Here is a 14,210-nt window from a genome sequence, read left to right as displayed (position 1 = left end):
CTTTCCCTTGGACCCTTCAGCTGCGAAGAGAGGGGGGGTCTGCTGCATGGGCAACAGCAGACCCTCCATATCACCCTGCCCAGGCTCTGTAGCTTCAGCTTCACTGGAGAGGACACTCCAGCGTCATCGCAAGATGTCGATTCAACACGGGAGGAGACAGATACCGTGTCGCTCCCGAGTCGGACTGCACAACCATTCTCAGTGGTGCAGATAGACTCTTAAGAAGCTACACCATCGTCTCTCGAGACGGACGGCTGCCGACGAATTATTGTTTCAGATCTTACATTTAGGTCTTCGATCCATTTTGAATTAATTTTTGTACATGGGGACAAACTGTAGTTTAGTTGTATTCTTTTGCATGTGGCTTTCCAATTTTCCCAGCATCACTTATTGAAGAGGATTTCTCTTTTCCATTGTGTGTTTTTGGCTCCTTTGTAAAAAATTATTTCCCCATATACCTGTGGGTTTATTTCTGAGCTCTCAATTGTGTTCCATTAGTCTCTGTGTCTTTTTCTGCCAGTACCGTACTGTTTGGATTATTGTTACTTTGTAGTATAATTTAAAGTCAGGGAGTGTGATACCTCCAGCTTCATTCTTTATTCACAAGATTACTTTAGCTATTTGGGGTCTTTTGTGGTTCCATACAAATCTGATGATTTTCCTTCTATTTCTTTAAAAAGTAGCCCTATTTTGTGTGGCTCAGTGGATTGAGCACCAGCCTGTGATCCATAGGGTCACTGGTTTGACTCCCAGTTAGGGCACATGCCTGGGCTGTGGGCCAGGTCCCCAGTTGGGGGCATGTGAGAAGCAACCTGTCAGTGTATCTATCACACATCCATATTTCTCTCCCTCTCTTTCTCCCTCCCTTCCCATCTCTCTAAAAATAAGTAAATAAAATCTAAAATAAATAAAATCTAAAATAAATAAATATGTCATTGGGATTTTCATGGGGATTGTTAAATCTGTATATTGCCTTGGATTATATGGCCATATTAACTGTTGATTCTTCCAAACCATGAACACGAAATATATTTTTGTTTCTTTGTGTATTATTCAATTTCAATAATACCTTGTTGTTTTCAATGTATAGGTTCTTTGCATGTTTTGTTAACTTTATTCCTAGGTATTTTATTCTTTTGTTCCAATTTTAAAAGGAATTTTTTTCTTTTTTTAGTTCTTTTCTGAAATTTCTTTTTTTTATTTTATTTTTTTGTTATTCAATTACAGTTGTCCCATTTTCCCCCCATTGCTCCCCCCACCCAGCCCATCCCTTCTCCCACAATTATATCCCTCCCCGTTGTCCATGTCCATGAGTCATTCATATACATTCCTTGATCTTTTCTGAAATTTCATTGTTAGTGTGTAAGAATGCAATGGATTTAGGTATGTTGGTATTGTATCCTGAAACTTTATTGTATCTGTTTATTGCTTCTAATAGTTTTTGGTAGAGTCTTAAGGGTTTTCTACGTAAAGAACCTCATCATCTGCAAAAAGTGATTATTTTACTTTTTCATATCCAATTTAGATGCCTTTTATTTCTTTCTTTTGTGTGATTGCTCTGGCTAGGACTTCCATATTATGTTGAATAACAATGGTGAGAGTGGATATCAGGTTTTTGTTTCTGATCTTAGAGGAAAAGCTTTCAGGTTTTCTTCATTGAGTATGATATTAACTGAAGGTTTGTCATATATGGCCTTTATTATGTTGAGGTACTTTTGTTCTGGTCCCATTTTATTGAGTATTTTAATCATAAATGGATCTTATATCTTGTCAGGTGTTTTTTCTGTATATATTGATGTGGGCATGTCATTTTTATCTTTCATTTCGTTAGTGTAGTGTATCGCATTGATCGATTTGCATATGTTCAACCATCTTTGTGCCCCTGGATGAACCTCATTTGATCCTGATGTATTATTATTTTAATGCATTGTTGTAGTCAGTTTGCTAGTACTTTGTTTAGGATTTTTGCATCTGTATTCATCAGAGATGTTGGTCTGTATTTTTCTTCTTTTGGTGTCAGGTAACGTTGGCCTCATAAAATGCATTAGGAAGTATTGCTTCTTCAGTTTTTTGGAAGAGTTTATTTTTTTCTTATCCTTACCCAAGGACATTTTTATTGCTTTTAGAAGGTGAGGAAGGGAGGGAGATAAAGAAACATTGATGTGAGAGAGAAACATAAACTGGTTGCCTTCTCACCCCAACCGGGGACCGAACCCGCAACCTGGGGATGTGCCCTGACCAGGGAATGAAACTGCGACCTTTCAGTCTATGGGGCAACACTCCAACTAAGTGAGCCACACCAGCCAGGGCCCACTTTTAAGAAGAGTTTGAGAAGGATAGGAATTAAATATTTGAATGTTTGGTAGAATTCACTAGTGAAGCCATCTGGTCCTGGACTTTTACTTTTGGGGGAGATTTTTGATAATTGTTTCAATAGACTCACTCTTGATCCATCTATTTACATTTTCCAGTCTAGGAAGGTTATATATTTCTAAGAATTTGTCCATTTCTTTTAGGTTATTGAATTTGGTGGCATATAGTCTTTCATAGTATTCTTGTATATTCTTTGTATCTCTGTGGTGTCTATTGCAACTTCTCTTTTATTTTTGATTTTGTTTATATGTCTTTTATCTTTTTTCCTCAGTTCAGACAGGGGGCTAGCTTTTTGTTGCATTATTATTTTTTTTTTGTATAGTCTTTTTGTTCTCTTTCATTTTATTCTTTTCTTTTTTTTAACCTTTCTTCCTTCTGCTGACTTTGGGCTGCATTTCTTCTTTCTATACTTCCTTAAGATGTAGTATTAGGTTCTTTATTTGGGGTTTTTATCATTTCTTGAGATAGCCCTTTAATGATATAAACTTTCCGCTTACTACTGCTTTTGTTGCATCCCAGAAGTTTTGATACATCATATTGTCATTTTCATTCATTTTCATCTCTTTCTGTGTATCTTTTTATCTATCCTTTTATTTCTTGTTTGATCCACTTGTTTTTTAGTAGCATGTTGTTTAATTTCCACATATTTGTGGTTTTTCCTTAAAAACTTTATTTCTCCTTCATATATAAAGGATAACTTTGCTGGATATAATGTTCTTGGCTGGTGATTTCTGTCTTTTAATAGTTTGAATATTTGATTTCACTCTATATTAGCTTGTAGAGTTTCTGCTGAAAAATCCAATGATAATCTAATGGCATTTCTTTATATGTTACCATCTTCCTTTCCCTGACTGTCTTGAGAATTCTATCTTTGCCATTAATCTTTGAGAATTTTAATATAATGTGCCTTGGAGAAGGCCTTTTTCGATTGAGTTAATTAGGTCTTCTGTTTTCCACTTGGATTCAAGGATCCAACTCTTTCTGAATTTTGAGGGTGTTCTCATCAACTATTTATCTAAATAGGCTATCTCCTTCTCTTGCTCGTCTCCTTCAGGTATACCCATTATTCTTATATTGCTCTCTCATTTGGAGTTCTCTAGATAGAGTTATTTCATTTTTATTACTCTTGAATCTCTCTTTCATCTACATAATTTTTAGATTTCTGTCTTCAATACCACTAATTTTTTCCTCTATCTGGTCAGCTCTATTTCCTAATCTCACTAATTAATTTTTCATCTCTTTCAATGAGTTCTTCCTCTCCAGAATTTCTTTTTTTCTAAGTTTCAATATCTTTAGGAAAGTACTCCTTTTGTTCATTGATTTTATTTCTGAGTTCATTGAACTATCTGTGTTCGTTGAGTTTTTTTCAGAACTGCAATCTTGAATTCTCTGTCATTTACACGGATTTCCAAGTCTGTTTGCTTTCTGAAGACTTTTTATTTTCATTCTGATCTTCCTCATTACCTTGGTTATTCATGGTATTTGATGGATTCTCTCTATGATTGGGCATCTGTCTATGAGAATGAAATATGCCTTTTCTTTGTAAATATGGTACTTCCTTATTTAGTGTTGTTAAGAAGTCTTTCTTTTGTTAACCAGAAGGTGGCACTGAAGCGCAAGATTTTTGGTTTCTCTTGTACTGTTCTAGCTTTTGGAACTTCTGCCAGGCTGGGTGATGCAGTTCCAGCCTCCGTGCTGTCTCCTGTAATCAGGCCCTGCTGACAGTGCAGCTGTATAAGGCCAGCTGGTGTATTTGTGGCTTTGTTCTGCTCCCAGTAATGATGACTTGACAGACCTCAGCTGCCTCACCTGTATCTCTACCCCTGTCACTGGTATTAGCCACAGCGTGTGCCTGCCTGCCTCTTAGGGAAAAAATACTTCTGCCTCTCCAGTTCTCGAGGCTGCAGATAATATGCTCTGTAGCCCTACTCTCACTGCTACAGCTTCTTCTCGGGCCCGCTGCTAACTCTGGGAGGGTGAGGGAAGGCAGCCATTCTCTAGGCTTTTCTTTTTCTGCCTGGCAGTGGTGACCACCAGACAACCCCAGGGGACCTCCTGGCCCTCACTAGGCTGGCCACAGTGCATACCCATCACTCGGGCAGGAACACTCACTGTATCTCTCTGTTCTTGGGGCTGGAGGGAGTGCAGGCCACAACCTGATTTCTCTCTCGGGCCCACAGTGAGCTCCCAGCTGCCTCCAAGGCCCTGGTATCTGCTCTTCTTCCTTCCCTCCTTTCCATTACTATGATTCATCCGCTTTCAGATGTTTCAGTGCACAGATTTCCAGCAGGAAATTCTTTGTTGAATTATAGCGGTTCACCTTGTTGCAACTTCAATGGGAGAGACCAGAGGTACTTCCATTCTTCTGACGCCATTACATAAACTATTATTCTTAATTCATGTAGTTCAAGCTATATCCAAAAGTGTCATTATTTATCAAAAAAACTTTGTAAATTATTTTACACTCATATTGTATATTACATTGTTATTTCGTAACCTAAAAGAGGACTAAGTTGATTTAGTGTAGTCATAAAAGATCAATTCTCATCAATGTTTATTAGACACTTGCAAGGAAATATATCTATTGACCTTCAAATGGTTTTATACCAACACAGTGCCTGCCACATAGTTGGAGTACTCATTAAATGTTGGGAAATTAAATAAAATTTTAATTCAATATGCCTAAATGAACTAAGATATTTCATTACAAGGTATCTCTTTTTGCATACAGAAAATAATTCAACTGGATTATTCCTCCAACCATTTGCCTTAAAGTACATGTAGGTAAATAATTGAATCCTGTTTTCCATATATCCTTCAAATCCCAGGGTAAAGAAAGTAAAAAATTTTTTGAAAATGAACAACCTTACAGGATATTTATTTCAAAATTCCTACTGACTAATACTTAAACTAAACATTATTGCTACATTTCAAAAAATAGTTTTCAAGTGGCTATTATCATTGTTTTGGATCTATAATGTTTAAAAGCTCTGCTATAAAGATAAAGTACATTTGTTGTCCTTGGCATTCTTGATAATTTTAGGTATTATTTTAATTTCAAATTTCTGCAAATAGCATGTTTTTCTCAAGCACTGGGTAAAGGGAGTGCAGTTTAGTTTGAAGCTGTATTCCTTTTGGCAACTCTTTGTTCTACCGTTTTGTTTCAAGCATATGCAACTATAAATTGAATGCATACAAGCAAATGTGGTCCCTGAGTTATCATAGATCTGTTAACTTCGGGAAATATTCTAGATAGAACAACTTAGAGTGGAAATATTTAATATGTATACACCTGTTAAGAGAAATTTTATTGTATTTGAACTGAGCATTTGTTACCAAATGAAAATTAATTTTGTTTTTATGAGAGACATTTACATAAGAACAGGGTCTAATGAGACAGAAACAGCTGTCAGTTGCTGACTCTATAAACAGATCAACACTTAATGACTGAATGAGTTTCAGAATAAATGAGTAAATGTAATTACAGTAACTCTGAAGGTAGAAAATACAATATCTGGTCAGTCTCATTTACCTTGATTCCTCAGGTTACCTAACAATCAAGAGATGACTCAGTGTTATTTTATTTTAGTCTAGAAGTTTATAAAGGGGACGGGAGGGATTAAATGAAGAAAAGACTGTCCATATTTGTTGTTTTTGGGAATCCATAGTTTGGATTTTAAATGCAAGTAAACTTCATTTCATGATCCAGTACTCCCACTCTCAGACTCAATCCAAAATGCAATAAGCTGGTGACCATCCTCTCAAAGTGCCTATTTCTCTATAATGCTCTATTCCCATAAGTACAGACATTTGCATCTGCATCTTTAAAACAATTTTATAAAACTTCAGTTCTTTGCTGGTTGTGAAAATGTCTTCACTGTCTCAGTGACTTTTATGAGTCTTGATCATTCCAAGGAAACTGATTTCATAACAAGACTTCTGGTTTGAAGTTTAAGATCCTTCAAGGAAGAGTAACTTCATTACAAGGTATATATGGAAGAGATTTGAAAGAAGTTCTACAACTAATTTCCACATGTAGTACTATATTTTTAAGACAATGGCTTTCCAGTTGATGGCTAAGTATATTTCTGAAGAAGTGGAAATGAGCTGCTTAGCACTAAAAAGTGTGGTACTAAAAGTGTCTTTAGATGGTTGTAGAGTCCAATCAACCTGATTCCAGTAAAAAATTCACCTAAAACAATTAAAGCATTATAATTTTTTAAAATGCATATAATTTTTCTCCTAAGAATATGAGAGAGAGAGAGAGAGAATTAGCAAATTAAGTATTTGTATTGAGGGCAATATTTATCAGTGATGCAGCTACAAACCAGTGACATTACACCCTGTGTTCTTACATGTGACCCGCTAGAGATTGCTCACATGACTAATTTTTGTCTCATTAAATATGAAGCCAATATTTGACCTATTGTTGCTTCCTTTTATGTTAATTAACATCAACACATTAAACTGTGAATTGTAATTTTAAGTGGAGTAAGACACATTTAAGGATCAGTTTACTCAGAAAAATAATTTAGAATGTGTTTATCTGTGACTGTTTAGAAGCATAAATGAACTGAGAAATCTAGGACAGGTTTCTAAAACCCTCCAACCCCATTATAATGTTTGAAATATCAAAACTTCAAAATAATGTGTGCTGTGGGTTTTATGTAGGCATGAGACTGTAAAGAAAATAAAGTGTCACTTTGGTCAACAAACTACTAAAGAAATCACTAAATTTGTGAGCTGGAAGGTATCTTAGAAACCAGTTTGCCCAATCCCTTTATTTGAGAGGTGAGGAACAAGAAGCCCCTCAAGGCTTGCATTTTTCACTAAAGGTCACACTGATGATAAATTGCAGAGCCAAGGTCCAGGTCAGGTCTAACTCCTAGAACATTCTTCACTTCATTACATACCAGAAGCCAGAAACAGGCTGCCCTTTCTTGGCCTGTCACTCTACTCATGGACTCATTTTTTTTAGCAGAAGTTTTTTGTGCACCATTTTTTTTTTCTGTTCCTGTGCAAGCTATTGAAACAAATGATATCTCTGTCACCTATAGCCCTAGACTTGACTCAAATTATAATGAAGCTTAAAAAAATATAGTCATCTCTCCACACTGGTACATGAGTCTGAATCTTCTTTTCTGTAGGACTCTATGCTCTAAGACAATGTAGCTATTTTTATAGTAGGCTTTTCTAAAAACCATTTCTTAATGGAACTGTGAAAACTGTGATGGCTGTTAGGTTTCAAAAATAAACTTTTTCTATAGAGAAGTTGCATCTGATGATGATCTCTGATAGGCAGCAAACCTGTGTCTACTAGTGCACTTAGTGAATGTGAAATTATCCTACTAGAAATGAAAATGCAACCTATTAGCCACAGATCATTGATAAAGTAAACAGTAAGAACTTAGTCTGGATTTTAGCAGTCTGGGATGTACTTCGTACTCAATCTGTGGGTAATCGATGCAGTAGACCTTAACAGATGACTCACGGCTGTCAAGATCAAGTGTACCTGTAGATGATGTGCTTGGGGAAGGTTTAATCAATGAAACTGAGCATGCACGTTAATTCTGCACTTTGGGGTAATTGTTTGTTTATTTGTTTGTTTGTTTTTCACTTCCACCAAAAAAGAAATAGTCATGGATTTCTGAAAATTTACAGAGATGAAAAATATGGTGTAATTTTAAAAGAATTTTTTTGTGATCATCAACAAATGACGTCCTTAACATTGCTCTCAAAATATTCTCTTCTTTAGATTTTATATCTGGGTTAAATGAATTAAGGTCCCTAGTGTTTCTTTATGTGTTAATGGATGTTCATCTTATCTCCACTTAATATCAGCTTATCCATGAAACCTAAACAAGTTAATGTTTCAGAATTAATAAGCAGAATTTAGCACCCATATGTTCATACTTGCAGTATTGTAGCATGTTTCCTCAACCCTGAAACAAAACCCCCAATGAAAACTTTAGTTTTATAGGTGAGGTAACTGGAAGTCTTCCAATAACTACTGATGTGTTTATTATGAAAAATTGTATTATTCTAAGCTAAACACTTCACATTTTCATTTATGAAAGAAAGACTGCTTAGTATATATCTTTATTTTTCTTAAATACAGTAGTCCCTCTCTATATCGCGGTTCATTATCATGGCCTTGCTGTATTGCAAGACTTTAAAATATATATTTAATTATTTATCGCGGATTTTTCGCTACATTATGGGATTTTGTGGTACTGTATATGTATGGTGTTAAAGTTACATAGGTTTAAGAGTGTAGAATAAATGTAAGGTTCCTACTTCGCAGTGGGAGGGGGGGTCTAGAACATAATACCTACGATAAGTAAGAGAATACTGCATTCTTTTTCATTTTGGTTTCTTCCTAGCATCAAATCTCTGTGCAACTACAACAAAAAATGTGAAATTTTTTTTCTTTAAAATGTCTCAAATTAAACTAAAATGGAGGTATATACAAAATAAGGACATCTTTAACTTCTCTTCATTATAGAATTGTTGAATTGGATAGTAATTGACTGGAAATTTAACTACTACAGTAAGATGAATGACAGCTAAATACAAGTGCCAGAAATTTGGTTATATGAACTTGGACATTCTTTGTCTATATAACCACATGTCAGTTAAAATACTGTTTTTATTACATGTATGTGTTTCTAGGTCCAGTGCCACCCGCTTCCGTTGGAGTCAGAGCTATTACACAGCCCAAGATGAGTGGGCTTTAGACAGCATCTACATCGGCCAGCAATGCCCAAACATGTGCAATGGGCATGGCTCATGTGACCATGGCATATGCAGGTACATGCTTCAGAAAGTGTGACATCCTCAGCTTCTCGGGATTTGTGTTTACAGGGATACCACAGCAGTTGTCACCAGAGTTGTATGGGTGGACTGATAGATAATGAAATAGCCAAAAGAAAATGACCCTCCCTTCTGTTCTTATTGTAGATGTAAAAGATATTGTTACATTTAAATTAGTATAAAGCCATGTTTTCTAAATGTCAAAATCTAACCTCAGCAAGGCCTCTTGGGTTTAAATTTCAGAGTTTATTAATTAACTCCAAAGTTCTCTTTTGTAGTTAAAAGAGCCTTATGATTGTTTGCCATCTTTTACCATGATGGTCTAAAGCACTAGTCCAACAGCTGCTACAGGCTGTCCTTCCTACCCCACTTCACCAGAAGCTCAAGGTGCAGATAAGGGGAGATGGTGATTATAGCTAATGAGGGTGAAATAGGAACTCACTAGAATACTTAAAGACTCTAAAAGAGATGTAATTTAGTCAGAAAGAGGAACTAAAAGTCATGACCAGAGTTACATGTGGGTTGAGCAAACATTTATATGTGACTTTTTAAGGCTATGGAAAAATCCCTTGACGCTTCCTTGCTCCCCCCCACACACAAAAACACACACCCAGATCCTTCTTCATTACCACTTGATGCCACAATTTTACTGTTCTAGCACTATGTCTTTTAAGAAGGGATTCTGTCCATTTTGTTGTGGTGTGAATAATTAAAGATTGTTACTATCACATATACAGATTAATGCTATAGAGAAAAATCTAGTGTGAATGCTGAGACCAGAGCAAAAGTGAGACATAGGAAATGTTGCAGGTCACATGGCCATGACATTCACAGATGAAACTATGACTTGTTTATGTGGCCCTCTCTCTCTAGGTGTGACCAAGGGTATCAAGGCACCGAATGCCACCCAGAATCTGCTCTTCCTTCTACAATTATGTCAGATTTTGAGAACCAGAATGGTTGGGAGTCTGACTGGCAAGAAGTTATCGGGGGAGAAGTTGTAAAACCAGAACAAGGGTGTGGGGTCGTGTCTTCAGGATCATCTCTGTATTTCAGCAAGGTATGGCTTGGGGCTAACAAGCAGTGATGGCTCAGTCACGACTAAAGCATGGAAATAATGATCAGGGCAATGGCTGTTTTAATATGTGACTGATTTATGGAGCAATCTGAACTCAGAAGGTACAAATATGAGATTTTAGTTTTCCCCACATTCCCTGCTTTTAACTTGCCTTTGTCAACTTCCTATCCTAAACTACATCTGAGAAACTTATACAGTTTTCTGATTGTTTTTGGTTACTACACATCCAGGATAGGCCAGTTTAAAAATCCTGCCCCTCTTATACCTGATTTAAATCTCATTGATTCTCTTTCCTCCAGAGCCAACCAATCCTGTGGCTTGGGGGTCTTTCAGTGGATTAAGGCCCTGATTGTTTCTCACCCTAGCCTTTGAAGGGTGTGTGAACATGCAGGTCTATAGGTGAGGGTGTAGGTAGTGATGGAGGTGGTGGAGTTTAGAGTTAAGAGCAGCAACTTTGGAACCAGACTGCCTGCTTCAATCTCATTTCACCACTTCCTTGCTGTGTGACTTTGAGCAAATCCCTTAATCTCTCTCTGACTTGGCTTCCTCATCTGTAAAATGGAGATAATAAGAGTATCTACCTCATTAAGGTTATTGTGCAGATTAAATGCACTACTATACTTGTAAATCATGTGGGACAGTGCCTAATACATAGAAAGCATTTCTATAAGTGCTTATTAAATTTTTAAGTCCATTGACCTCAGGGATATAATGGGAAGGAGGAATAATGGTGGGTATGCAGAGCTGTTGCCAGGGAACTTACCAGCTCTTCATGGTGACTAAACATCTTGAGTCCAATTTTGGCTCAGTTTGGTGACCACTGATGGCATCTGCTGATGTGAGACTGTCTTAGTCAACTCAAGCTACTAAAACAAAAATATGGTATATAAAAATACCATAAAAAATATCATTGGGTAGCTTAAACAGCAGACGTTTGTCTCTCATTGTTCTGAAAGCTGCGAAGAAGATAAAAACAGCAGATTTGGTGTGTATTGAGGACCCACTTCCTAGTTCACAGATGCCATATTCTCTTTGTGTCCTCACATGGTGGAGACAGCAGACAGAGAGAGGAAGCAGACTCTCCTATGTCTCTTCTTATGAGGACACTAATCCCATCGTGAAGGCTCCACCCTTACATCCTAATTACTTGCCAAAGGCCCCACATCTCCCAATACCACCCTTTTGGGGGTTAGGCTTTCAGTATATGAATTTGGGGTTCACATACAGAGACCTGCATGAAAGTTTTTCTTGTAGTGTTCAGCTACCCCAGTGGCAGCACCAGGTTAGGCAGACAGGTCAATATACACCAACTAGGGACTGAGGTGCCAGCCAGAATCTCTAAGACTGATTATCTCGAAACACTTCCAACCCATGTTGCTTGATTTGAAATAGGAGAAGAGAAACAAACCCCTTCTCTTGCTAGTCTAGGCACAACATTCTTTTCTTCTGTCCTCCTGCAATTCACTTCTTCATATCATTTCCAAAAGGACTGCAGGGGAACAGTTTCCATTCTCTGACCTGAACAATGTGTCTAACTCCAATTATTGGCAGCTCTCTTTAGAATATGGGGTACTTTACTTTTTTCTGGCAGGGACTTATAGCCACCAATTCTAGGACAATTGAAAATGTACCACTTCATCACATAAGAAGCACACAGATGTGGGTGATATACCATAGGGCTGATATGTTGGGGAATTTGGGCAGAAATCCAAAATAAGTTAATTTATGCATATGCAAAAGCAGATACAGGTTTTGTTTTGATGCAGGTGCAGGACAAAGAATCAGCAAGTAAAATAAGATAGAGAATGATAGAAAATCACAAATGGATTCCATTTAATGATATTTGCTATCCATTGACATTGAAAGTCCCCAGGGTCTTATTGTCAGAGATAGTAGTCAATAAGTGACTGTATATTTTGCGTAGATCCAGATACACGGTATAATTGTGCAGAAATGGGAAGATTATGTCTCCCTTAAGTTTCAGTTTTAAAACAAGGTTATGAATTCTTAACCAATATGTACCCAAACACTCCAGTAAACATGGTGTATATACACACACAGATATTTTGGACATATAAAGTTATAATCACTATTTCTTACACTTGGGTTTGTATCTTGGCTCCAAACCTCAATAATTACTTCACCTTACAGAGTTATAACATCTTTATGTATCTCAGTTTTCTCAACTATAAAGTGAGATGTTGGAAGATTTAGTGAGTAAATGCAGGTAAAGAAAAAATTTAAATAGCTCAATAGTGTTAGCTACCATGATTATATCTTATGAGACTAAATTATAAATTTTTATTATTGAATATTTCCTTATATATGCTCTGACACTAACTTAAAATCAGCATTTCAAAAGTAAAATCATTCTCCCAGCTCAGCCTCGCTTTCTCCCTAAATTTTTTATCAAAATATCTGAAAATCATTTTTTTTACTTTTTTTCCTCCTGTATCAGTCAAATCTGTTTTGAATTCTAAGTGAGAAAAACTAGCTTAAACAAAGAAAGAGGAAAATTTTTTCATGTAATCAAAACACAGGGACAGACTTTTCATTGAGATGGAGGCATAGTTAAACATGACTTGCCTACTCACACATCCACAACAAAAATTAAAACTCAATTACAAAATAACTATCACCCTTAATTGTTAGAAAATCAGGCTGTATGGAAGTCTGACAGTCAAGGAATTAAAGAAGTTACATTCATTCAGACGGATAAAAGTGTCAGAGACACAGAGACATGGAGACGCAGAGATATGGATCTGACGGTTCCACACCATATGTGGTGGATAAAAAGTGGGAGGGATATCTTGGAAGCAAGGGATCTCAGCCCCACCCAGGACACCCAGCCCAGGGTTCCAGTGCCAGGAATATAAGTCCCCATAACTTCTGGGGATTTGGGTGGTGGAAGAAACTTTGAGATTCTCAGACGTTTCCTCTTAAAGGGCCCACAAAGGACTTAGGACTTACAAAGACTCACTCCCTCTGGGCTCCAGCACCAGGCAGCAGCTGGAAGGACACCAGTGGCATACAGGGAGAATTTGAAGTGTCTGGCATCAGAGTGAGTGCCAGGAGAAAGCTTCCTTCTGGACAGAACTCCAGAGGCCAGACAGCAGCCACAGCCATTGTCCCTTTTCTGAACCTTCTCATACACAGAGCCACAGAGCTACCGCACCCTGTCTAAAACGTCATCAACCTAGTGCACAGGGGTTGCCCCACCCTAGCAATTACCTAAGTCTCTGCCCCATTCAACTTACAGGTGTGCTTTTCTACAATAGGCTACACTACTAAGACAGAGAGTCAAAGCAGTTCTACCTAATACATAGAAACAAAGACAGGGAGGCTGCCAAAATGAGGAGACAAAGAAATATGGCCCAAATGAACGAACAGAACAAAGCTCCAGAAAAAGAACTAAACAAAATGGAGATGAGCAATCAGATACAGAGTTGAAAACACTGGTTGTTAGGATGCTCAAGGAACTCATTGGGTACTTCAACAGCATTAAAAAGACCCAGGCAAAAATGAAGGTTATACTAAGTAAAATAAAAATTTACAAAGAATCAATAGTGAGGTAGATTAAGCCAAGAATCAATCAATGATTTGAAACACAAGGAAGAAAAGAAATTCAATCAGAAGTGCATGACAAGAAAAGAATACAAAAAAAAAAAAAAAACCAGAGGGTAAGGGGCCTTTGGGACAACTTCAAATGTACAAACATTTGAATCATAGGGGTGCTGGAAGGAGAAAATAAAGAGCAATAAATTGAATACTTATTTGAAAAATAATGAAAGAAATCTCTAATTTGGTGAAAGAAATAGACATACCAGTCCAGGAAGCACAGAGTCACAGAGAGGGCCACACCAAGACACATCATAATTAAAATGCCAAAGGTTCAATATAAAGAGAGAATCTTAAAAGCAGCAAGAGAAAAGCAGAGAGTTACCTA

The 14,210-nt window shown here is 37.0% G+C and overlaps 1 protein-coding gene across 3 annotated transcripts in view; it reads left to right on the top strand.

Moving 5' to 3' along the window:
* Positions 1–14,210, top strand: part of RELN (reelin) — a 650,203-nt gene that overhangs the window by 506,120 nt on the left and 129,873 nt on the right. For all 3 annotated transcript variants that reach the window (XM_090287313.1, XM_090287314.1, XM_090287312.1), the window contains exons 23-24: positions 9,046–9,183; positions 10,060–10,246. In XM_090287313.1, coding sequence (XP_090143439.1) covers positions 9,046–9,183; positions 10,060–10,246 — 325 coding nt within the window. The remainder of the gene's footprint in view (positions 1–9,045; positions 9,184–10,059; positions 10,247–14,210) is intronic.

Source organism: Furipterus horrens, unplaced genomic scaffold, assembly GCF_987537825.1.
Source record: "Furipterus horrens unplaced genomic scaffold, mFurHor1.1.pri manual_scaffold_9, whole genome shotgun sequence".
Taxonomy (NCBI): Eukaryota; Metazoa; Chordata; class Mammalia; order Chiroptera; family Furipteridae; genus Furipterus; species Furipterus horrens.
This window is presented reverse-complemented; position numbering and strand designations above follow the sequence as displayed.